This window comes from Neodiprion pinetum, chromosome 5, assembly GCF_021155775.2.
Source record: "Neodiprion pinetum isolate iyNeoPine1 chromosome 5, iyNeoPine1.2, whole genome shotgun sequence".
NCBI classification, from domain to species: domain Eukaryota; kingdom Metazoa; phylum Arthropoda; class Insecta; order Hymenoptera; family Diprionidae; genus Neodiprion; species Neodiprion pinetum.
Genome location: NC_060236.1, coordinates 8,557,077 through 8,581,359, shown reverse-complemented (window position 1 = coordinate 8,581,359; position 24,283 = coordinate 8,557,077). Strand labels below are relative to the sequence as shown.

The window sequence follows — 24,283 nt, the reverse complement described above, 5'->3', positions numbered from 1 at the left end:
GGGACAATGAATCTGAGATGGATAATTTTTTACACTAGAAGTTATGTTGGCAACACAGAGAAACCTACAGCGCCACAGTCGGCCGAGCGCGAAACTAACTCAATCTCAATAAACATAGTATAACCCATGACCGTCGGATCTAACCTAAGAATTGACGTGTCAATCCAACAAGTCATTATCCTCGCGATATTCTGAGGTTAGATTCGACGGTCATGGGTTGTGTTACTGTTTATTGAGACTGAGTTTGTTTCGCGCTCGGCCGACTGTGGCGCTGTAGGTTTCTCTGTGTTGCCAACGTAACTGTCTAGTGTAAAAAATTAACCGTCTCAGATTCATTGTCCCAAAGTGTACATTTGACACTTGAAGCTATACCAGCGTGAAGGTATCGAATAGATGATCGATCACCGTTTCAAGTGATTGTCGATCCATCGGGAATGACGGAATTCTGCTTAGGCGTCGATTGACAGTCTCTAGCGGTCATGGCGAAGAAGAGTGGGCCGGTAGCGCTGCAAACGGAAGTAACTAACGATGCCGAATGGGCGTTGATACTCGAGCGAAAGGGGCTGGTTCTGGTCGACATTTATTCGGACTGGAGCGGTCCGTGCTCAGCGATGGTGAGCAGCCTGAGAAAGATCAAGCTAGAGTCTGGAGGCGACATCTTGAGCTACGCCGTTGCGAGGAATAACGACATAACGGACCTCGAACGGTTCCGGGGGAAGAGCGAACCCGTTTGGATGTTCATCCAGAACGGTACGATGGTCAACATGATGTTCGGTGCCCACTGTCCTAACCTTTCCCGGCTTTTGCTTGACGAGATAAAACGAGTCCAGCAGGAAGAGGCGCCCAGGTTTGCACTCCCGGTTTCCGAACGTGGCCCCGAGGAGCAGAAGCGCTGGGAAATTCTCGAGGAACAGAGGTTAGGCTCGTCTTTCGCCGCTTCCATTCGTTGACACCTTTTTCCAACCAGACTGGCCAAGGAAAAGGCGATCGCGGCTAAGGAGGACGCCGAAAAGCAGGCCAAGTACGAGGCCATGCTGAGTCAGATGATGTTCGAACTCTGTGAGGAAACCGCCCTGCTCCTGTTTCCTTGGGTCTTCGTAGACGAGGAGGGCAATCCCAGGGACAAAAAGAACGCACCACCCTACGTGGAACTCGTTACCGATTTATTCGAGCAGTGCTTCGACGTCGTCGAGGAAGTACAAATCCAACTGACCGAGGACATCATCAAGGATATGTTCACCGAGAGCAATTTCGAAATCACCGAGGACATCATCTTCGGTATAAACATGCAGTATGTAGAGAATTCAAGGGAGCTTTTGTGAAAAATTTTCTTTTCAACGCCAGGCTTAACCGAGGGTAAGTGCATGATCATGAGGCTGAAGGGCAGACCACCGCACCCTGATTGGCCGGTTAAATATCCCGTTGAGTGTCCCGACGAATCGACCGATTGTCCAGTCCGAGTAATAAACGACGTGGAGAAGTACTTGTCGAAGATAATCTACGACGAACCTCCACCTCTGATCCACGGTGCTGGAGCTCTGCTTCCACCGACCAGAACCTCCTACGAAATCAAGGACTTTGCCAGCCGGCACGTTCATGTTCATGAACCGGACCCCGAGGTGGAGGACGACGTGAAACGGACTTACCCAGCAGTCTGGGTTCCTCCTCAAGTAAACTTTCCGGTTGTTTGTCCAAGGATTGACGGTGGAGGTTCGTTTAATGTGCAATTTTTCAGGCCAGAAGCAAGGTCCACGTCTTCAAGACCATATTTCCGCAGTACATGGAGAGCTATCATCCGTACGAAGAGACGCCACCACCGCTACCGAAGTGCTTCTTCAAATACAAATCCCAGAGGATCAAGGAACTCGCGGAGGCTCTTTCGAATCACGCTGAGGCCGTCGAACGCTTCGGTGTATTTGAAATGGACAATCCACCGATGGCGAAGCGGATTGCCTCGTCGCTTGAAAGCTTCGAGAAAAAGGTTCACCTTGTTCAGATTTACATAATTTCGTACTACAGACGTACATTCATGTTCCAAAGGTGAAGTACCCGACCGGCTACGAGGTTTTCATCGTTGTCGTGAACCACGTTAACGAGGAAACTTTCCTTGGGTTTGCGGGCATCGAGCCGTACTTTGAGAGCCAAAGCGAAGAGGAAACTTCGGAATTGATTGATCTCTACTTTCCGGAAAGCGCCGTCGACGAACTGCCCATTGGACTCGGTGACTCTTTGCTGGATGTTGACGAAGAAGAGGAATACGAAGACGAGGAAGAAGAGGAGGAGGAGGACAACGACGATGACGTTGACGACAGGGATTTGTTCGATTCGATCATGTAAAAGAACCTGCAGATTCCACGATTCCCTTATACAGGGTACCTGATGCAGTCCAATCGTGTATTAAGCAGCTAGTGGAATATTTTTGCGATGCAAGTTTCATAGTCTTGAGGGTTTCGTGGTCATCATTGATTATCACGTACGCTGAAAACCACCATAATTACCCTCAGTGATAAATCGTTACCTGTCCCAATCAAAATCTGACCCTTGATCCGCAGACATGACGATTTGAAATCGTAAACGGCAAATATAAACTCGTCCTTGTTGCATTGACCTCTGGTTGACAAAAAGAATCTGTTGATTCAACAATTGTCGACGTGATGTCATTATCTTTTTGCCACGAATAGAGACCTCTCAATTACTAATTGAGCAAAAACTAAAGAATAATTAAAGAACACGCGTAAGCACACGGTGTTATTATAATCATCGTAAAACTGCTTCCAACCTTGCGCTACATCAATTAGGAAACTGTCGCTTCGACGAGGTAGAGAAACAGTTGGCAGTTGTTGGTATGCTGGAAACCATAGTTCGTAAGCTTGGTGAAAAATACGATGCCCGCAATATAATGCAACATGGTGCAATATTAGAAAGCGGTCGAGAGATTGAATCAAACGGAAACCATGAAGGATAATGAAAATTGTCGTGTGCATACAACGCACATTTATCGATGCGATTCTTCGTACGCTATTTTTACGATCTAGTTATGACGAATGCTGAACAGCTACAACTTGGCGTGTAATCGGCTCCAAGTTGACTCAGATTGTGCTTTTTATTCACCTTCGAGGAACACAGAGATTTCTTATATTTTTCGACTTGTAATCGTGCGTGATGGAATGGCTGTTTATGCATCGTTCACCTTGTTTGGCGGTTGATGCTTCTCGGTGAGGGTCATACGTAGAATCCGTAAAACCCGACCATGCAATGCCACGCAATCAACTACAGCAAGCCATCTCATCCCCCTTCTAATTGTTAACCGTATCCACAAGTGCGTTACAACATACAAGCCTCTTAATGGTACTTATCGGCCATGATTCACGCCGCATTTGCATAGTGATTAATGAATCCATGTAAAAACTACGATGATTCTGCTCACGCCTACGACAAAAATTCTTCTGCTCATTGGCCGCGGTTTCTCATCATCGACCAACCGACACATCGTGCTTACGTTATGTATCCCACACGTCGAGGTAACGAAGACTGCGTGGCATGCTTCGCGAATAATATACTACTCCGAATTGTACAAGGTTGCGATCTTCGTTACGTTACACGTTCGCTGATCATCGGCTGCTACTTCAACTCCGCGTTCAGATTTTACGACGCACACATGCGGTGTTTATTCCGCATACTCCGGCGAAGGTGAAGAATATTATACGGTAAAAAAGAACCGGGTTAGATGAAAAAACTGCGACCTTACGTCTACGATGAAAAATCTGGTCCGCCTGAGAAATGCAGCTGTTGCGATGTTGGGACGGTTCTACCGCTGGATCGAAGACCTCTCGAATCGCGCATCTTATACGTTGTTTAGTCTCACGTCTAATATTCGTATCGCGGCTTGCGGTCGATGATCAGTTTCAAGTCTACCGAGCCTCGTTTCTTTCATTATTCTATAATAGCATACGCGGCAACGAATTCTTGACTGCAGCTGGTGCCGTAAGTGACCGAGTTCAATGAAACGCTCATCGATTATATATAAATTGAATCACGCCGTTTAATCGCGGCAAATGATTACAACGTATCCAAACTACCGATCGGATCTTAGGCTTATCGCTTGGCTGAAAGATTTGAAGACCTTTCAGCGCTGAGAAATTACTTATAATTAACCAATTAGACAAACCATCTGCGCCGAGTGTTTATTTGCTCTTCTAAGGTCAATGCCCGACGGCCAAAGTGCGCTCAGGTCAATCGGTGTCAAAAGATATCGATGCACTGGCTGTTTGACTTGTAGGTAATCATGCGATCTTCTCTTATTTATTTCAGTTGCGGTTTCGATCAATCCTCGCGTTCGAGTGGACCCAAGTGACGGTTTTTTTTTTTTAATTTATTTATTTACAGCACGCTGGATTTAGCATAATTTATTCATGAGTCAAACTGCTTGTGCCGATGACTCGATTATCTTCAACGTCAACTCAAACAAAACGCGAAATTTGAAAACGAGATTGCCAGGATTCATCGAAACGCTCGCAGTGAAACTCGATCTCTTATGTCCAAGTATTCGCCATCCTCGAATATTTTTTCTTTTTGTTTTTATTTTGACCGGTGACTGACGCGGACTTCATTGTATGCTAAACACTCGAATTTGCCTCCCAAGAACGGGTTCTAGTTCATCATGCTTCGCTGAATCGAAAATCATGGCAGAAATATGACTCGACGCGGTGATTTTTTCAAATCTGAAAAATTATGTCATGGACTTGGAAACGCTTTTATCAATGTGCGAATTATTTCTAAAGCTTTGTTCAATGTGCCAGATAAGTGCAAGCTCAAGTTTTGAGAAGCTTTGAATTAAGACTTACGATTCAAGCTGAGTATGTCAAAAGTTTATAAAAGACAAAAATCACACCGTAATATACGATAATAAATACGTATGTCGATCGAAGAAAGTTATTTCCGGTAAATGGGAACGCGTGAAACAAATTTTTACGCAATGTTACGATTCATTATCACGATTATTGAAGTTGGTATCGAACAATATTTAACAACGGCATTTTTTCTACGTAGACGCGTGTCTCCGCTTCTGGTTACTCAAAAGTGACTCACTTGTGGCTCTTCGATTTATGTAGACAATATGTACAATTTGTATAAACATCATACTTCAATGTTCCGTTGTGATTAATTTCTTGACACGCGTCTCTTTGCCCTCCCTTTTCCCTTATATCGTAAGGGTGACGTGCTTGAGAAGTTTTGATCTTTCTTTTCATTGCAACAAAAAAAAAAAAAAAGAAAAGAAAACAAGGAAATTGTTTTTTTTTTAATCTTATTTCGATGAACTGAGATCACACTCGATTAAATTTGATGCGATTCTGTAAATTTGAGGTAAAAACTTCGTACCCAAATCTGTAAAATTCACGGGCCATTATTCAAATTTCCTACACGTTTTGAAATTACATGATCTTATCGGTTAAATTTCCACAAATTTTCGTTTCTCTTTTTTAACTTATTACTATCTTTGTACAGCCTTAGTCAATCAGTTATCAGCCGAGGGATGTTCGAGCTATCTGAAAAACGAACGTAAATAAAGCAGTGTCAAGTTTGATAAGATAATATATACCATGGAATATATACATACATACACCTCAATGAGAAATTTTCTCAAAGTAATGTATCAGATCATTCAATACTTTCTGAGAAACGCTAGATTTTACGATAAACAATAAACGATATTTTCCGAAAACCAGTTATATTATTCTTCAGATCGAAATTAATCGTCGTTATAGATCGATAAATGACTTGATCTTCAGATAAAAGGGTGGTGACTAGTCTGTAGGAATTATGTAATTCCTAGTGATTTTTCCCGTTTTCATCCTCACACTCTTCGTCTTCTGTATTTCGAAATCATTTCTTGATGGGCATGGAAATAAATGATTAAATTGAATTTAAAAAATGCCAAATATCGTATTTAATGAACGATGAAATTTACGTTGTGTGAGAGGCGTGTGTGAATTTCGTAACAAGTACACAATATTATTTTGCAGCCATCAAATTGACAGCCTAAGATATGTTTAATGTCCAACGAATTTATCCCGGTTCCCTTTTTTCTTTTTTTTTTTTCTTTACTTCTCCCAAGTTTCGAACGGATCTTTCCTTGCCAAACGGATTTAAATCAACGCGCAGTAATTGTGAAACCACGGCTTGATTTACGTCGCAACTATATCTCATACAGCCAAAGGCTCGTATGTATTCCTGTTAGACAAATTCGTTACGAGGAAAAAAAAAAAAGAATAAAACAAAAAAAATAACATTCATCTAATCAAAATTTAATAGTTTTTAAGGCTATAACAGTCATGGCTTACAACTTATTATCGTTTTCTCAATAAATAATTTAACCACTCCATAATGCGTTTGGAAGAGCCGTTTAAATTTAACTAATTCGAAAAACAATATTTAGAATTATTAGATGGATCGCTTGGATCGTTTGGATTAAAAGTGAGGAAAAGAAAAAAAACTGTTGAAAAATCTTCGGCAAAATTATGGCCAACAGCAGCGAACACGATTAAATACCATTTCTACCGTGGAATAGAAATAAATCGAAAAAAATTCACAATTATTATAATTTACTGGGATTCACTTATATTATATATTTAATATTACTTGCATTTAGTAATCATTGATACAAACGAGTTGGCTGGAGATTTTTTAAAACGTTTTTTTTCTCTCTTCTTTCCGTAGTCTTGAATCGGACGGTACGACCGATTTAACCTTAACTCGTTTAGAGACGTTTATAGCCATTTGGTTTCACCATTTCACTCATCTTCTGTAATATTTTTTTCCCCACCCGTTAACCTCAAGGCGTAGAAAATTAATCGTTGGTAGGTTTCTTTTAGAATACTCGCAGTAGTGAGATTAATCAAGTCCGCGTTCGAGACTTGGAAACACATAGTTTTCGGAATTGAGTTGTTCTGAATCAATTTGAAATGTTCCAAAAGCACCTAATTCCAAATTATTTGGTGGCGAAACTTGAAGTAAAGGAGTCAAACTTTGAAGAAACAACGAAGTTTCGAACGGTCGGAAAGCCGATCGCTCAAAGTTCCGAAATGCAAGATTCCGAAAATTCATGTTACGATGGAGCAAAGTTACGAAAATTAAAATATACTCACCGAGTGTTTGTAGGAAATCAGAATGACTAGGATTCCGAACGTAAAAATATCGAAAATCCAAAACAAAGAAATATGAAAGTGGCAAAGTTTCACCAAGCCAGAAATTTACATAACTGAAAATCTTCGATCGCTCAGAATTTCGAGTTTTCGGATTTTCAAATTTTCGGACCTTCGGGCCGTTTGAAACTTTGATGTTTCGTCAAAGTTTGATTTCTTTACTCTTAAGTTTCAGCAGGAAAAAACAAATTGGAATTCGACGCTTTTGGAACTTTTCAAATTCGGAATTTCAACCCGGTCCCTAAATGAGGGCCAAAAAAGTTTCCCTAGGATAAAATCGAAAGCTTAACTAAATATACCTGGTGGCAAAGCAAATTCCGGGCGATCTCTAAAATCGGGATGTCTTTCAATAAGTCTTGTTAAACGACGAGAGCAAGCGCGATTTCGATCGTGGACGATGTGCAGGCCTGCATAAATTACGAGGAGAGGTAACAAGAGGCAGGCGGGTGGTTTTTCACGCTCTGCAAAAAGGTCTGAAGTGATCTTTTGGTCTCGCCTTGCCGGCGACTCGAGGCGACGTGTGTCTCTCCGCTTCGGAAACTCTGAGATGGAAATAGCCATAACCTGTTGCACCCGTACTGCAGAAGCTGCGCCTTCACGGATGATGCTAAAGAGGAAGGTTCTGGCCGATCAAGTTTGCCCAAGAAGCACTGAAAACTGGAAACTGGAAACTCCGAGCTGCCTGCTGAGTCTCGCGAAACTGTCAATCCGGGCTTTAAGCATGCTTCGGATGTACATTACAGTGAAAACAATAAGGAAGTCGATTAAGACTCGAATTTGGAGAAGAAAAAAGAAGTCTGTTAGTAAAAAATTTTATTTTCATTTTTAACGAGTTTTATTGTTTGATTTTTTTTTTTTTTTTTTACCAATTGCTTGCGAATCGTTGGAAGTTGAATTTTTATCGACGAATATCAGATGATTTGTGTAGAATTCATCTATCGATAAAATGAGCTATTGTTAATTAAAGTCGGACAAACTGTACGAACTTTTCATTAACAAACGGTGCTCGATAATGAAACCCATATCGGATTATTAATTGCTGAACTACGTCGACAAAGAGACACCGTTTTCAATTTCTTTTACGTAATATCAAAAGAATAAGTTTCTGACAACACGTGTAAGAATTTAATTCACGGTTAGTTATTGATTGTAAGCCTCTGTGTTGTTGTTAATTTTTTCGATTCGACGCTTTTTTGACTTGACCGTACCCTTGACATATCCTTAATTAAACCTTGACTGTGGTCGAAATATTATCTGAAAATATCGTTTCTGTATGTATGTTGATAGAAGGCCTGGAATGTTTTTTTTTCCATGGTATGATCTATTTTAACAGTTTTTAACTGTAGATCCGTTGATTGATTGCCGCTGCAAAACATCGGACATCCGGGAATTTTGAAATTGAAAAAAAGAAAAAAGAAAAAAAACAATATCTTTTACAAAAACTGCTGCAAATCTGTCGCGAGCAATATTTTTTAGATACTGGAGCTCGTGTTTCCAAGAGTCAGGTGCAAATAATAATTTCCAACATCAATATTGTGCAATTTCTATCTGAAATTTTTTGAAAATATGCTACGCCGGATGGAGAAAAAATTCTTTTCATACAGTCTTAAAAAAAATTTCTCTCGGTACATGTATATTTATTCTTTGCTTTTCCGTAAGAATAAATATTAATCAAATATTAAAGATACACAGAATTCATGTTTTCGAGAGATAGAATCAACGTCTGCACGAGTGAATATGATATTTCGGTTTCAGCTTCTGGGATGATTCAGATGAATCGGTAAATAATAACGGACGAGTTGGTCCGCAGATTTAGGTTTTTACGAAGAATAGGACAGTGAATTAGTTTGAAATAACCGCGAAACTGCCGACGAAGGGCGTTTTCGTCGTCGCGACGCTCTCTCGGAGTTTTGCACCGCCGGCAGGACGAGGCGTCGCGACGCAATCTATTAAACGAGTGATGATGGAGACTTCTTCGGCTCCTATTTGCGGATACGGCGAAAATCCAAAAGAAGAATACAAACGTTGAACGGCGCTCTTGTAGATATACCTACGAATTTAAGCCGGCGTCGCTGTCGCCGACGCTCGTTGTGAGTCAGGAGCGTCGCGACGCCCCCGGCCGACCCTTTTGGCCTGCGATAAATTTATCTCCGTGTCTCCGGCTCAAAGACCCTGAAACAGCGTTACATCTTATATGTTTACGGAAGCTTAAGGAGCTTGGTTTTACAAAAATCGCAACATTTCGCCAATTTTATCGCGAGATAATCGTTACAACGATTCTTTTTTTTTTTTTTTATTTTGTTTTTGTAACTGTTGTGTTTCCAAGCTACAAAGATCTTTTAAAAAAGTAGAAAAATCAAAAATCATTGAATTATGAGTAAAGGCTTATTGATAGGCATAAGTGCCTGATTTCGAATAACTCGGAAATCGTTGAAAATTAAGTAGATTCGCTCGATTTTACTCGACGCTGGCGCATATTTTGTTCACGGAACTGTTTTCCCCAAATTCTGTGAAACACTTTTTTCTTCGTCATATTGGCGTCGTTGAAAGTAATTAAGTATGCAAAGTTGCAAAGTTCCATCGATATTCACTGTGATCAACAAATTTCGATGTTGAATTGACAATTAGAAGGAAATAAATAAAATTCTCAGTGATTTTGTGAATCATAGTTTTTGTGATAAAACAAATTGACGCAGATTGAAATCCAAGGAATTTACTACATTTTTTACAGTCTAAAAACAAATGGCAGTGAAGCATCGATTGCTGTAAGCTTTTTGTACTTTTGTAATAGCAAAGAGATTTTCGCAGCTTTGAAACATAACAATTTGATTAAACATCTGATTAACATTTTTTTCTGCTACGATTGGTTGCGGGGAGTGGTCGATTCAATTAACCCCAATAAGTCACACCTCAGTAAAATGAGCATAAAGGACACACGGGGTGAAATTGACCCCAGCTTCAAAAAAGTGATATCCTGCTTCGACGATGCGTTCTAAAAATCGAAAAAACATATCTAGTCATTGGTTAAGGTTCGCAGAAAAAGCTCTCACAGTTTTGCTAGCCAAAATTGATCGTTTAAATATTGTAAAACATCGGCAAAGTTGAGGTAAGATGAAAAAATTGATTTTTTAAGGAAATTGATTATGAAGAAAAAACTATGAAAGTCTATTCCAGAACTTTTCAAGGAGTTTGAAAAATTTCTTGGATGAAATTCGCCCCTAGTGAGCAATTAGGATTAAACGCCAAAAACTGCGTCTTTTCAAATCACTGCGGATTTTTGACCGGAAGCCAAGAAATTAGAAATATTCAGTGTTCAGAATTGTGCCTGGTTGCAAATAAATTGCGGATAAATAATTCAAACCAACAATTGCGAATTTTTATGAAAATTTGACAATAATTTGGATTTCAGACCGTCACGTTTGATTCTGATTCGTGATTTCAGCTTTTTGGACCTTAGATTCGAAATCGGTGAACTTACAAACAACGATTACCGATTTGCATATGAATTTTATGACATTGTTATCTTAAAATACACAAATTCCTTTCAAATTCGTTGTACCTTTTTGTGCTTATGTATTACAAATCTCAAATCTCTTCAACGTGGTTGATTTGACTCAAGAAAAAAGTGTATTAATTTCAACGCAAAAACGATTTCTAATAGTTTATTATCGTAGCATATTGCAGGCATGCGACTTGTCCCAGATTTCGAAAATAGATATTTATGTTGTTACGTTTCTTCGAAGATCTGTATGTGCTCCCAATTGTCGAAATCGACACGGTTGACTAATGCACATTACAAACATTTATATACGAGTCATCAATGCTTTCACTCACGTAATTTACCTGGGATCAATTAACTCTTTGAAGCATACATTTTTCCTTGAAGTTTAATTCCTTGAAACAGGGTATATAAGGGTTTTCTGGGTCGCTGAAAGCGAATCCGACGTCAGATTTTAAAATTCATCATGGCGGATCCAATATGGTGGATAGAAAATATAAAAATTGATCCTATTCACTTGATATTTGTTCCTCAAACGTTTTCACTGACCCAGAAAACCTTCAAGTTACAAATTTCGAACAAATTTAGACCAGTTTTCACATTTTCAATTCGCCATATTGAATCCGTCATCTTGAATTTTGAATTTAGGACTTCGGATTCGCTTTCAGCGACCTCGAAAATCTAAGATCAGCGAGTTCCACTGTTCTAGTCTTCATAACCTTCCCACAATTACATTTATTTTGCAAAACCAGGCATTTTCAACACTTTGTTTATTTATAGCGCTCACTATATTCGCGGAATATAAACAATCCCTCCTAAAACATCAACATTGCCATCTTGAGAGCCCAATTATGGAAAAAAGTGATCACGATATCTCAAAAATTGAATGTAAATCTTAAATAACTCGTTCAAAAAAGGTGCCGCAAAAGGTTAATGATATTATTATTTGGTCCAATTTTTAGAAATATCGTTTTCAAAGCGAATGACAGGTTACAAGAAAATCAAAGGGTTGTAAGCTCACATTCTGATTTTTCGTCGACCATATAATGTAATGGAACTGTCTTCTGAAATCGAAATAAAATCTGTTAAAAAACCGACGGGATGCAGTTTTGTTTGCAATCCACGATTTTCTAAATTAACCGCATGACTGTAACCGTTCCACAAAATTACTGTTCTCGTTGGAAAATTCGTGAAAACCATTTCAACTACCTTCCTCGAACCATTTTATCGTCCAAGCTACGAAGAAGAATCGTATAACAATTAAGTATCACGACTAAAATAAAGGAAGAAAACCATAAATTAGCGAAATGCGATACACGTGGTTCAACTTTTTAAACATTACAATTCTTTTCGCTTCCATACAGTTTCACCTTGAACAAAAACTGAAAATTGAGTAACCGTTGACGCGCAGACTTTTCTAGCCAAGTACTAGCTACGTTCTTTTTTTTTTTCCTTTTTCACAACATTGTTAGAAATAAAGATAATCAAGAGTTGAACAAAGATCGAAGGACGTGCTGTATCAAAAAGTTTTGGCAATAGAAACACAATCTGATGATCAAAACATAAAAGAAAAACGACATTTTTCTTCTACCGCCGCTTTTACACCGGCGAGTAACGCGTTCGATGAGACGATTTAATTGGCAGAATACCAAAAAGAAATTGATTTACCAATTGGGAATTGGCTTCCATTGGCAGAATGCCAAATTAGAAAAATCATCTGCCAGCTGGCAATTGGTTACCATTTGAAAGATTCGAATTATTTTTTTTTTTTTTTTCTTTTTCTATCTAGGACCGAAAGACACGCGATTCCAGTTCCACTTGTACTGAGAAATTTTGAATAAATATAGACGATCGGATCAGCCAACTTGAAGCAGGCTTCTTGGAGCCGCAAATTTTCCGGAAAATCAGACGCACCACGGAAAGTTTTGAAAATCTTTCTTCCTCGACCGCTGTTAGTTGCACAAAACTAACTACAGAGAAATAGTGACCAGTTTTATTTCACGGCATTTGTTAAAAACGGTGACACGTGATGATGCATTTTACATTTTCGGTGTCCGATTTTATTTCCAAAATGCCGCAGGAGAGAAACACCATATGCATATTTGCATTAACTTGCATTTATTGTAAGTTAGAATTTAGAAGAGAAGGAAAAAAGAATTGAAACAAAAAGACTTCGCGTTAATTTATCGTGTAATCGGCAGGAATATTAACGGATACTGATCTTTGAATTACAGCTGCAAAAATTTATTAACAACTTACATTGTATCGCAATAATTACTCTCGAGTATTGAAAGCCTATTACTATCCTATCAGAAATATAAAACAACCGCAAAGAAATATGTTGAAAAGTTCCCTAAATGTACAAAAAATTGATGTAAAATAGAAGGTCAGAATACTCACCACTCTGAGTCTTCAAACGTTGTGATAAGTTTTCTTTACACTGCAGGAATTCGATTGAGCTAAATTTTTTGAAAACTATACAGCTTCTAAGATCTTGCAAAAAGAAAACTGTCCAACCCACTTTGTACCCGAAATTTTGTGATCTTGCATAATCCAAGAAAACTGTATCAGAGATGAAGCGAAAAGCGTAGAATTTAGTCACCGAATTAATTTTGTTTTTTGTAATTTAAGGAGAAAACTGCGTGACTTTGCCGATTGTACCAAATATTTTTTTCACGGGATCATCGGTATGTCGTGGAATGTATCGATGCGGAAGTGAGACAAATAAACGAGTCTGCCTAGATCCTTACATGGTGCAATAATGTCACAACTACCTTATTTGGCAGCGTAATTCATCGTATGTAAGAACGACGAGTTGCCGTTTTCGTGCTAAAATCCTGCATCACAGATTTGCAGAATTGCAGAAACGTCTTTTGTTTATGTGTTTATTGATATTAGCCTGGCAAACATGATCTAACACACGTGTTGTGACGCAGTGTTAAATAAAATTAACAGACGTATCTGTAGAAAAAATTAAAATCTAACTAACAATCATGCAATTTTATATTCCGTATAAAAATTATACATCTTCGGAGTGCGATCATTTTTAATAAAAAATGTTGAAAAAAGGCAATTCTGAAGATTTTGTACCCAAGTATTTTGGCTTTGAAACTTTTCACATTTTGAAAATTCGATACATAGACTTTTCTATTTTCTGATCTATCAACATTTTCATACCGATCCCACAAAAAAAAAACATTCTTAATATAAAAATGATAAAAAGTCAAAAACAACAACACATATTTTTCGATCGTCTTTTATCGTAGTAGAATGACTCATGAGTCTGATTGAAAATGATTACCGATTAATTGTAATTTTTCTTTTTTTTTTTCACCGATTCGGTAATCGTGTGAATTTAAAAAAGTTCGATATCTCGGAAATTTTTCAATTGTTATAAAAATTTGGACAAAATACAAACCAGATGCCCGTTTTATTGAAAATAATTCAAGGAATCCTGAGCGTTGAAATCGAAAGGGTTAAAGATCGGTAGTTGGTCAAATTGAGGTGAGATTTTTTTTTCTCTAATTATGTAGGTCGCCGTTCGTGAATCACCCCTTATTTAGAAATTCGCATTTTTTTCCATGCCCACGTTGCGTAACACGTTTAACCGCCCGATAAAATGCGGATTTTGTTTAATTAAGTGACGCAGCCGGGAATGCCGAATGACATCGATCTCCGTATGCCGCGAGTTGACTTTAAAAAATTTTCTATCATTCTTCTTCAGATGCGTACCCATCGGAAACAAAAGTGCTGAGAAATCACCTTTTCAATAAAACCGAACCCGTATTTTACAGCGAAAATTTCCTCCTGCAGTGTTGTATCATTCGACGTTTACTTTGAATGTACTCGTATGTTTTTTTTTTTTTTTTTCCTTCTTTTTCTTTTACCACTAAAATCGTATCCTTGACCGATTTGTAGTTCAGTCTTCACCGGATATAAATTAACGTCATCATCGTCGTTTCCTTAGTCATTATTTTTATTTGTTTATTTAGTATTTTATCTTCACATTATACCGACAATCGCATACCAGCGAAAACCTTCGTACGTGACTTACTCAGTTTTTGTAAATGTAACAGGATAAAATTATCCTGATTTCGAATAAACTTTCAAACTCGAGCTATCACTCTGACGTTTTTTATTTACGGAGAATTTTTTTTTTTTTTTTATTCACACTCTCTGTTTTGAAATTTCCTATGACGAATTTTTTGTTTTACATCGCGTAAATGTTTCACCATAAATTTCTCTCACTTTGTATTCCACAAGTACGCTTTCTGTCGATTTTGCGTACTGCGAATTGTTAAATTGTTATTTTTCGTCACAGCCGGTTAGACGAAAACGACGCACATATTTGTCTCTCTTTTCCTTTGCTCTCTGTGTTTGAGAATCTACAGGCCGTACAGTGTGAGCGAAAAATTCATTACGAGAGGCAGGAAAAAGTTGATGCCAGTAACTACGAGAAGCTTGAACTTAAACACTAAATCCAAAAATCGTAACGTGCGAATAACGGATGAAGTTAGATAAAAATGAAAAAACATCATTTTCGGGTGAAATTTTTTTTACATCAAACTACAGTTTTGTGTTTCTTTTTTTCTATAGGTTATACAAAAGAAAATGCCGGAGCGAAAAAATTAATTAATTAAACTTTATTCATTGCACGACATTTTTTTCAACTACTTTGAAAAAATGGCACAGTATATTTTGATCTTTACGGTATGATTAATTTCTAAAAACTGGTCACTTGTTTGTATTTAAATCTGCGTCTGATTTAGATGATCTTCGATTTACTCCGATGGTTTTCGACTCGACTTTACAACGAAGTAAACAAATTCCCTAAATCAATTTTTGACAGCTTACAACACGGATCGATGAAATGAGGTGGAATTGAATGAGAAAAGTTTGCGTATCGAAGCGATGATTATTAATCAGTTGGCGGTTACCGAGCTGTCAAAACGAGGCGCGATGATCATCGAATCGCCGGGACAAGAAGACGGCCAATTAATATGCAATTATAATTTGATACTAGAAGTATATAAATCAGCGCGTGCATGGTTGGCCCTTCTCTGACCTCTTTTCAATGGCTGCCTCGGCAGCGCATTTCGAAACGCCTAAACTTCAATCGGATAATGTTTGTTTCACCTCACGTTCGAACATTCAAGGTGTTCGATCAAAAGTTTCAAAGATAAAGAACGGTTTTTTTGTCGCGCACAGCGGATCAATTTTGGGAATTTATATCTCGATCGGCGAGTATTCGATTCGTTCGAGGATTTCATTTATTCAAAAGTATGTTGATCAAGCTTTTTTTACGCCTTTTTTTTTATCAGAATCGATCGATAGGAAACATCGCTTTTCACAATAACGTCAATTACTTCGGTCAAAGATTACACGTTCAGCGATTTTCACGATATTTAAAAAACGGCTTGGCCGATTTACTGCCAATTCGGAATCAGTATTGTTGGATACTTCATCGTTTTTGCCACTATCCGAGTGCGTGTGTCTTTTTCCAGCATAACGATGGCGGTTTCAAGCTAAGACTGAAATTTTAATTTTCGTAAAAAAAAAAAAAAACGCGACTTCTTTATTCAACGAATCAAAAATATGGTAATTATAAAAAGATCGGATGGTGGAAAAGAGGCGAAATCTTTATCGTTATTGTAAATTACAAAGCTTCCTTATTTAATTGACTGTAATTAGAAAAAAATCGCAATTGGATTGTATAATATTAAATGCTTAAATTCGCGCGTCACGGTGAAATTAGTCATTCTTTGGCAATGGGATTTTCCTGCAGAAGTCATGCAGAGAAATTCTCTCCGAGTGGGGATTTTGTCGTCTTATTTCTGACTATTTCGCTATGTGTACTTATATTTTTTCATCATTACATCTCTACAAAGTACGACGAAACGTGCGGTCACTTGTTAAACAGAGACTTGAAATGAAAAATAAACACAAGTAAAGGTGAAGCTACTCTGGAATTATTCAAAGAATTGCTTTATAACAACGACAGTTATTGAATACTCAATTGTAGAAGCGAAAACTGTGCATCAATTTGACTGAAAAGTTTTCTAATTTTCGTCTGCGCACCACTTTGATATAATTTTTGTTGTTAGTAGTGGTTTTTTTTTTTTTTTTGTTTAAAGTAGCTGTCTTTCAATTTATTCTGAACATTCCTCCTCGCGATTCTGTATCTCGTTAAGTTTCATCATAATCGTTAAATCGACCGTTATTACATTTGCAGTTTTATTTTCATCTCGTTTATTTACTTCTTGAGAATTTTTTTTCACCATTCATTATTCAACGCAAGTGAAATGATGTATAAAAAAAAAAAAAAAAATGTAAACAAAAAGAAGAAGATTGGCAAATGGTCTCCGGTTGTTTTTTCTATTAACTACGTACTTGATTAAAATTTTATTTTTGATCTCTAATTAGTTCGGTGATATTAAAAATACAGCTTCTCGTCCTTGACTAACAAATCCCACTACTGTAAATAAAAATTTAATTCCCCCTAAGAGGAATCAGTAAAGATACTGAAAATAGCTAAGATTCTTATAATTTTTCGATTTGTTATAAGATCGGCTGAAATTATTCATGAAATAAAATACCCTGGAAAGCAATTTGTATCGATTCGTACAATTTTGTACAATTACAGTTTTCTGATTAAGAAAAAAAACTATTCTGGGGATTGATATTTAAACTATTGTTCAAAATTTCAGTATCAAAAAGATCTTTGCAGTTTTTTAATATACACTGACAATGAGAGAAATTTTTAGTTCCAGTTACCGGTCGGTCCTTAACCATTTTCATTTTTCACAACAATCGAAAAATATAGTTCCAGGTACAATATGAAAATTAGTTTTCTAGCTGTTACCGCAAATTCTATTATCCGTTACTATTCTTTCTCATTACGATCCCTGTTGCTATATTTTCTTGCAACTGTTGTGAAAATTTAACGCTCGTGCTAGGATAAATTGACGTTAAAGCCTTGTTTAACTAAAAAAGTCGAGTAAACCTCAGAAACTGATTTTGCGTTGCAATTGCCAAACAATGACCGAAGATAGCGCAAAATGGTTGGGCGTACCTCGTTTTTCCTGATTCCAAAGATATTCAAACAGTTTTTTTAACGATACCTCTTTTACCGAATTTTTCTATTTACCGCAACAAATGAAATTTTTCTCAGTGTAATAATAAATTTCTCGACAGATTAATTTCGCGATAAAATTAGTCAAAAGTATCGACTTTCAGCCGAAGGGCCGTAGATTCGTGAATAAGCGGCTTTCGAGCCGACGATTCTACTTCGTAACCGATACAGGTTAGCGAAGCGGCAAAGCAAGTTTGGAGAGGGGGGGGAGGAAATACTTATAAGCCAGCGTGGAAGGCTGAAAGCTCAGTGCGTTGAGATTCGCTGAGTGGATGAGTTGGAACGCGGAGAGTTTCAGTTACGAGTTGAACGCCTCAGGCCGACATGTAACTTTTACGTGAATGTAAGACAGAGAGATCCGTACACAGAATCGTATTGTCGAAATAAAACCGGAAGTGCGCGAGAGGCGGTAACCGGCTGTGAACAATAACGAATTTCAAATCCGAACGAAATGAATAACGGTAATATCAAGAATTGGAAACTTTTTTATACCGTAGTGTGAAAACTGTGAGAAATTTCGGGTGCTCCGAAATTTTTAATTGTATTTCAAGTGCCGATTGCAGTGACAAAATTGAACAGAGAGATAGAAGAGCGATTTAAAAAGAAATATATATATATATATGTATATTTGAAAATATCACCGGAAAGCAGTTTTTTTTTTTTTTTTTTTTTTTTTTTTTTACTACCCTCGATTTGTTTCGGGGGAAGATTTTTTTAAACTTTATTCCGATTTCCACGTTCGTTTGACACTATTTGACGCATTTTGTTATGACAATGGTTGTCAACAAAATCAACATGTCTCCAGGATATCCGATGAAACGTTCCTTCTTCTCCGGACTTCAGGCTAAGGTAAGAATTTTAAATCAAGATATTTTGAATATCGGCCATATCTCATCGTCACGAAAGCCGCAACCTAACGATGTTTCGGTTTTATGGCGGGAAATTCGAATGATGAAAGTTTAAATATAGTATCACTCTCAGAATTGTAGGAAAATGTGTTACAAGTAATTTTTCTATATCATTATCAATACTTGTTGATACCAACTCTTCTAACGTTACACGTAAGAAACTCGTTTCATTTTCTTTTACCCAGTACCGTAATTTTATCATCGATTATGTTAAAAAAATTAAAGTACTCAACGGACTCGATCTGTAGTAACCAGAATCAGAAATTTGTCTTGGTCCAAAAAGCGGAAGTTGAACGCAACAGGTTTATGATTTAACTTGAAAGCGCTGCAGAGTATGAATTAGAAACGATCGTCCGGTGTTTCAAGATCTAAAATAAGCTCGGTGAAGCGGAGCAGCTTGCAAAACTTGCGAGAAAAGTCGAATTGGAGATGAAAAATATGCTTTCCGAGTAAACTGAAGGCGATGTAGTTGTAGTGGAAATTGAAAACGAGGAGAGAGGAAAATTTATATAAAAAACAGAACACCTCCCTTCGAATACCGACGCTCACGATAACAAGTGTTGTTTTTTTTTTTTTTTCTGTTTTCTTCCTTTTTTACACGAGCTCGCATTCGTTCGATCATATCAAGCTGTTAATCGTTTATTCAGCTGCGACTTTCCGTCGCTATGTAACTCAGTTCCTTCCTCTTACCCCATTTTTTCTCTCCATGGAAGTTTCACCGTCGTCAGTTGTGCGAGAAATCTTTTCTTTTTGCAAATTTACCGACGCTTGAAACGAATGTTGATTTTTTTTTATTTTTTTTTTTTTTTTTTTTCGATTTCGAGAACGATCAACGTAGCGAAAACTGAAACAACGCGAATTGTCGCAAACATCAAAACGTCGATACGCTTAAGATTGAAAATAATATATATTTTTCAAAATTTTTTTTTATTAAAATTCCTTTCATACATGAAGCTGCGTGCGTTCTCAAAATCACGTTACATTTAAATATAAACGAACGTTGGAACGGTAAATTTATAAGAAAACATCGCAAATTTTGTCAACGCAGTCGATAATAATTAAATTCGAGCATGTGACATATGATCGTAGATTTTTTATTGATTTTCAATTGTTTGAACAAATACCTTGGAAATTGACTTTGCGCTTTATAAACACACATTTTTACCAACGTGTAATTCACCTTTTTATAAACTGAACACGATATTTCAACGTCGGTGTTATCTTTGAATTCTCCATCTTTGTCTCTGGATTGTAAAACTGTTTTTTTTTTTTTTTCCCCTCCCCTCTATTTTTGCAAATTTAGATCCCTGTTTCTCTGTATGCCAAAAAGGCGAGAAGTGCTGCCTGTCGGTAGGGCAGAGAAACAGACGCGTTGTACAAGTGTGTGATAATCGGCCAATGTAAGTTTTAACAGGAATGTACCAAAAAGGGAAGAAATTATTTTTTTTATTCAAAAAGAACCCTTTATTTTGCTAAAAAAATTACAGTGTCTTCCAATATGTGTGACAATATGGAAAAAAAATCGCCAGAATGGCACGGATCGAGGTTCTAGGGTAAAAAAAATAAAACCATGCAAATTAATTTTTTTATACCGGAACTTCGACCGAATTTGTGTGGCTTAATTTTTTTTACCCTAGAACCTCGATCCGTGCTATTCTGGTGATTTCTTTGCGATATTGTCACACATATTGGAAGACTCTGTAATTTTTTCAGCAAAAAAAAGGGTCCTTTTTGAATAAAAAAAATAATTTCTTCTTTTTTTGGTAAAAAATCAGCGTTACCGTAACGTAAAACTTTTTTCAAAAATTCCTCTCGAAAGCTAACAAAAAATTACAACTTTTATGTAGAGTCATTTTTTTCAGTCACTTCAAGTTTCCGAGATATATTCAATTGAAAAAAAAAACGGCAATTTCTCAAACAATTAATTAAAAAATCTGACAAAATTCACATAGAGTAACTTTTAGTAGTAGTAGTTTTTGATATAACCAATTATGGGGCCGATCTGAGATGGTCGAAAAAAAAGTGGCCGAGTTGACGGAGAATCCCTCATATATCGGTTAAAAATTCTTGGGGGGGTGAAATTCTGGATGAATCTTGTGTTAATTGTAATTTAATTGTTTTCGATCATTATTGGATGTAAAAGAATGATCTCTCACACATTAGATCTCGATGCAAGAAAACTCGACTCGTCGGATGTCTCATACAATATATATTCATTCGGCCATCGTCGATCCGTTATCTCCTCGTGTCCAGCGAATCTAGGTCTCGATATATTTAGAGAAATTCCAGACAAAAATATCCGTTTAAATATCGCTGTGTATAATATATATATATATATACATATACATATACATATACATATACATATTATATTCGTTCGTAGGTGCGACTCGGGAATTATAGGTATAAAGAAGCCAAAGAAAAAAAATAGATTCCGATGCACTACAGTTTACGAAAAATATCGCAAAAATCTGCGTTATAGGATTTAGTCTAATTATAAGTTTCGACGGTTTTTTACCAGATAAAATTTTACAGTTTACACGAGAAAAACTCGTGAAAATTCAATGCAAGAGGGAAATTTTTTTTTAGCGTATCGAAAATTTGAACAGCTGTTGTTAATACATTCCAAGTTTTTAAATCATTCGGGCGAAATTTTCCACAAATTTGAAATTATACCGCAACTTTTAGATAATGTATATAATATAATAATAGTAATATCCAAAACGTATTAATCGTTTTACAACTTTGTAAGAAGAAAAAGGTGGCAAAAAAATCCAAAGATTTATAACGTGCATAAACAGTATATTAATATATCCTGTAAAAAAGGATTGCAGAAAAGGGAATTTGAGGTAGGAAATAACATGCCAAATAATTTGATCCAATCCAAGATATATAATAAAATATTAAAAATCATCGTTAATTCATTATTTTTCCAAGACTTCAACCCCACTCGCTTACATAAATACTATTTTTTCATCGCGTAGGATCTGCATCCTTTTTTTTTCTAACATCTGTACAGCTTCAAAGTACTGAAAATTCAGCGAGTTGTGATTTTTTGAGTATAACGATCTATTTTTCGATATTTAGTTGTTTCAGACAAATTTCTTTTTTTTTTTGTTTTCTTCGTCATACAGTCAAAATTTTCTTTTGCAAAAGATAACCAAATTGCCTCGAAATATGATAGTTAAAGATATTATCCCAGAATTATTTCAAGTTATTTGAATCGATATCCTCGATTTCTACCGCAATGATTTTTCACACGATGGCGCAGAATTGTTTGTATTGGCATTGAATTGTATAATCGAGCGGCTCGTGCCGTATATATTACCCATATCCATTATCTCGTTGTTATAACGACATTAATATCAATGGACGACCAGGATCGCGCGGGCGCCCTCCTATCATCACGGTGATAATGATGACGATGATGATGATCATGGTGATGATGACGATGATAATAATTACGGTTGTGCGGCGGAGCAGGCGAAGAGGAACCGTAAAGAGATGGAGAGAGCTGCCCTCCACTTTAACTCCCCTTCTACCACCAGAATTACCGGAATCACTTTACACTTCCGGTTGTACCGAGTCGCTCGTGCGCTGCACAAAGTTAAAGTCATTCCTCTTCCTCGTCTCTAATTCTCTCGAAATAAAGAAGATGGTTTGAAAAACGTAGGAAAATTTTTTTTACATTAAGAATGAGAAAGAAATTCTTCGTAATTGGGAAAATGCGCCAAATTTTTTTTTTTTTTTAAACAGATTCCGTACAGCGTTGGCAATTTTTTGTAAATATTTCGTCAGAAATCTTTCACGTATAAATCAACGTTTATCAGCGAGGTTTGTGGTCTTATGAACGTGAAATTATCGGGAAATATTTTATTTCGCAGAGAAGTAAAAAACAAAACAGTGATAAGATTTTTTTTTTTTTTTTTTTCTTATTTGATCGTTGAACTTTTTCTTTTCTAACATATCGTAGAATCTCATATGGACCTGCGTTAAACTAGATTTAAATGATTTATATTGTATAGCATTAGACAATTGTAAACAATATTCTTCTGATTTTCAAAACAACGATAACGTGAAAACTTGATTTATTTAGCTCGTATAAAAAAGGTATTCTTACCACATATTTTATTCCCACTTTTTGTATATTTAGATAACTTTTCATACATATTTCTTTGCCGTTTTATTTGCCATTTCTGATAGTATAATGATAGGTTTTCAATACTCGAGAGTAATTATTGCGATGTAATGTAAATTATTATTGTTAGAAACAAATTGATTGAAAGAAATCGTGAAAACTGAAGGAATGATTAATTTCCGAGAAAATTATCCCTCTAATTAAATTATAAGTTTTTGGGGTCGCTGATTGCGAATTTGAAATCGGATTTAAAAAATTCAAGATGGCGTATTCAACATGGCGGACAAAAATTTCAAATTCGATCGTATCCGGAGAAAAAACCCTGTCCAGAGTTTTTTGGGGTCGCTGATTACGAATCTGAAATCAGATTTTTAAATTTCAGTATGGCGAATCCAATCAGCGACCCCAAAAACCCCTGCGTCGAGTTTCTTTTTACTGGATTCGACCAAATGTGAGATTTTTTTCCGCCATAATTGGGTCGGCCATCTTGAATATTTTTTAAAAATCAGTGACCCTAAAAATCCTACAATACTATCTTGTTATAAAAATTGACACAGGACAACAATGTGCGACTCAATGGGTTAACGCATAGAGAAAAACGTTGAAAAAACTTTCCCTCACAATTTCGATAAAATATCGAGAGATAATTTTATCACTAACGTGATTTGACCCATTGACATTTTTACGGTCATAAGCAACTGCAACGGGCAAGGAACGGCAATTTATTTCGAATTGGTTTTACCCGGATCGTTGTATAGGTATATGTATATATATATATATATATATGAAGGCATACTATACGGTGCATAATTGCCTTAACAAGGTCCGTGGTGTCCCTTCATCCTCGGCTGGTTGGATTTGTTATTTTTTTTTTTTCTTTTTTTTACTTTTTTCTATCTCTTTTTCTTCTCATTTCCTTTTTTTTCATCCCGCGTGTTGTTATACATATATTTCGCTGAAGTTGAGAAGGAGCAAGAATTGTCAAGAGAACCGCCCACCGAGCGGATGCTGGGTCAAAACCAGGGTCAAGTCGAGCTGCTGCCGGAGCAGAACGAGGAGGAGGATGAGGACGCAGGGATAGAGGAGACGAAGAGGAATTAAGGAGGATCTCTTCAACTCTCGTGTTTTTACACGACGATCTTACGACGCTCGTAAATTATTCTCATGCCACGTACTTATTCGGCTCCACAATCTCCCCTCTTTCTCTACCTCTCTATGTATTTATTTTTTCTCCTCTTTGTCTTTCGCTCCATGAAAAACAATCACTTTACACGCCGCTGCTCGCTCACCACGTGTGTTGGTTCAGCCTTCGGTGAGGCGCCGTTCGGTCAATAAAAGGGACATTTTAAACACCCGACAGCACTGCCGATTGCATAAACTAATTGTTTCTTTGTTTCGTTTCGT

General features: G+C 37.0%; 2 protein-coding genes across 9 annotated transcripts in view; both read left to right on the top strand.

Annotated features, from left to right (window-relative positions):
- Sarm (sterile alpha and armadillo motif) overlaps nucleotides 1-24,283 on the top strand; it is a 184,499-nt gene that overhangs the window by 96,435 nt on the left and 63,781 nt on the right. Inside the window, exon 1 of one of the 8 annotated variants that reach the window (XM_046629755.2) lies at nucleotides 18,525-18,682. The exons of the other annotated variants lie outside the window; for them this stretch is intronic. Coding sequence (XP_046485711.1) covers nucleotides 18,602-18,682 — 81 coding nt within the window. The 5' untranslated portion in view covers nucleotides 18,525-18,601. Of the gene's footprint in view, nucleotides 1-18,524; nucleotides 18,683-24,283 lie in introns of those variants that run through there. 8 annotated transcript variants of the gene reach the window in all.
- Nucleotides 946-2,101, top strand: LOC138191067 (uncharacterized). The gene is made up of 2 exons (XM_069136800.1): nucleotides 946-1,278; nucleotides 1,345-2,101. Exons 1-2 carry the CDS (start codon nucleotides 1,032-1,034, stop codon nucleotides 2,004-2,006), a joined length of 909 nt encoding a protein of 302 aa, XP_068992901.1. The 5' UTR covers nucleotides 946-1,031; the 3' UTR covers nucleotides 2,007-2,101.

Coding starts and splice junctions, on each gene's coding strand:
- LOC138191067 (XM_069136800.1), top strand. CDS start 1,032: ATGCTGAGTCAGATGATGTTCGAACTCTGTGAGGAAACCGCCCTGCTC. Junction 1,279..1,344: donor CACCGAGGACATCATCTTCG/GTATAAACATGC, acceptor TTTCAACGCCAG/GCTTAACCGAGGGTAAGTGC.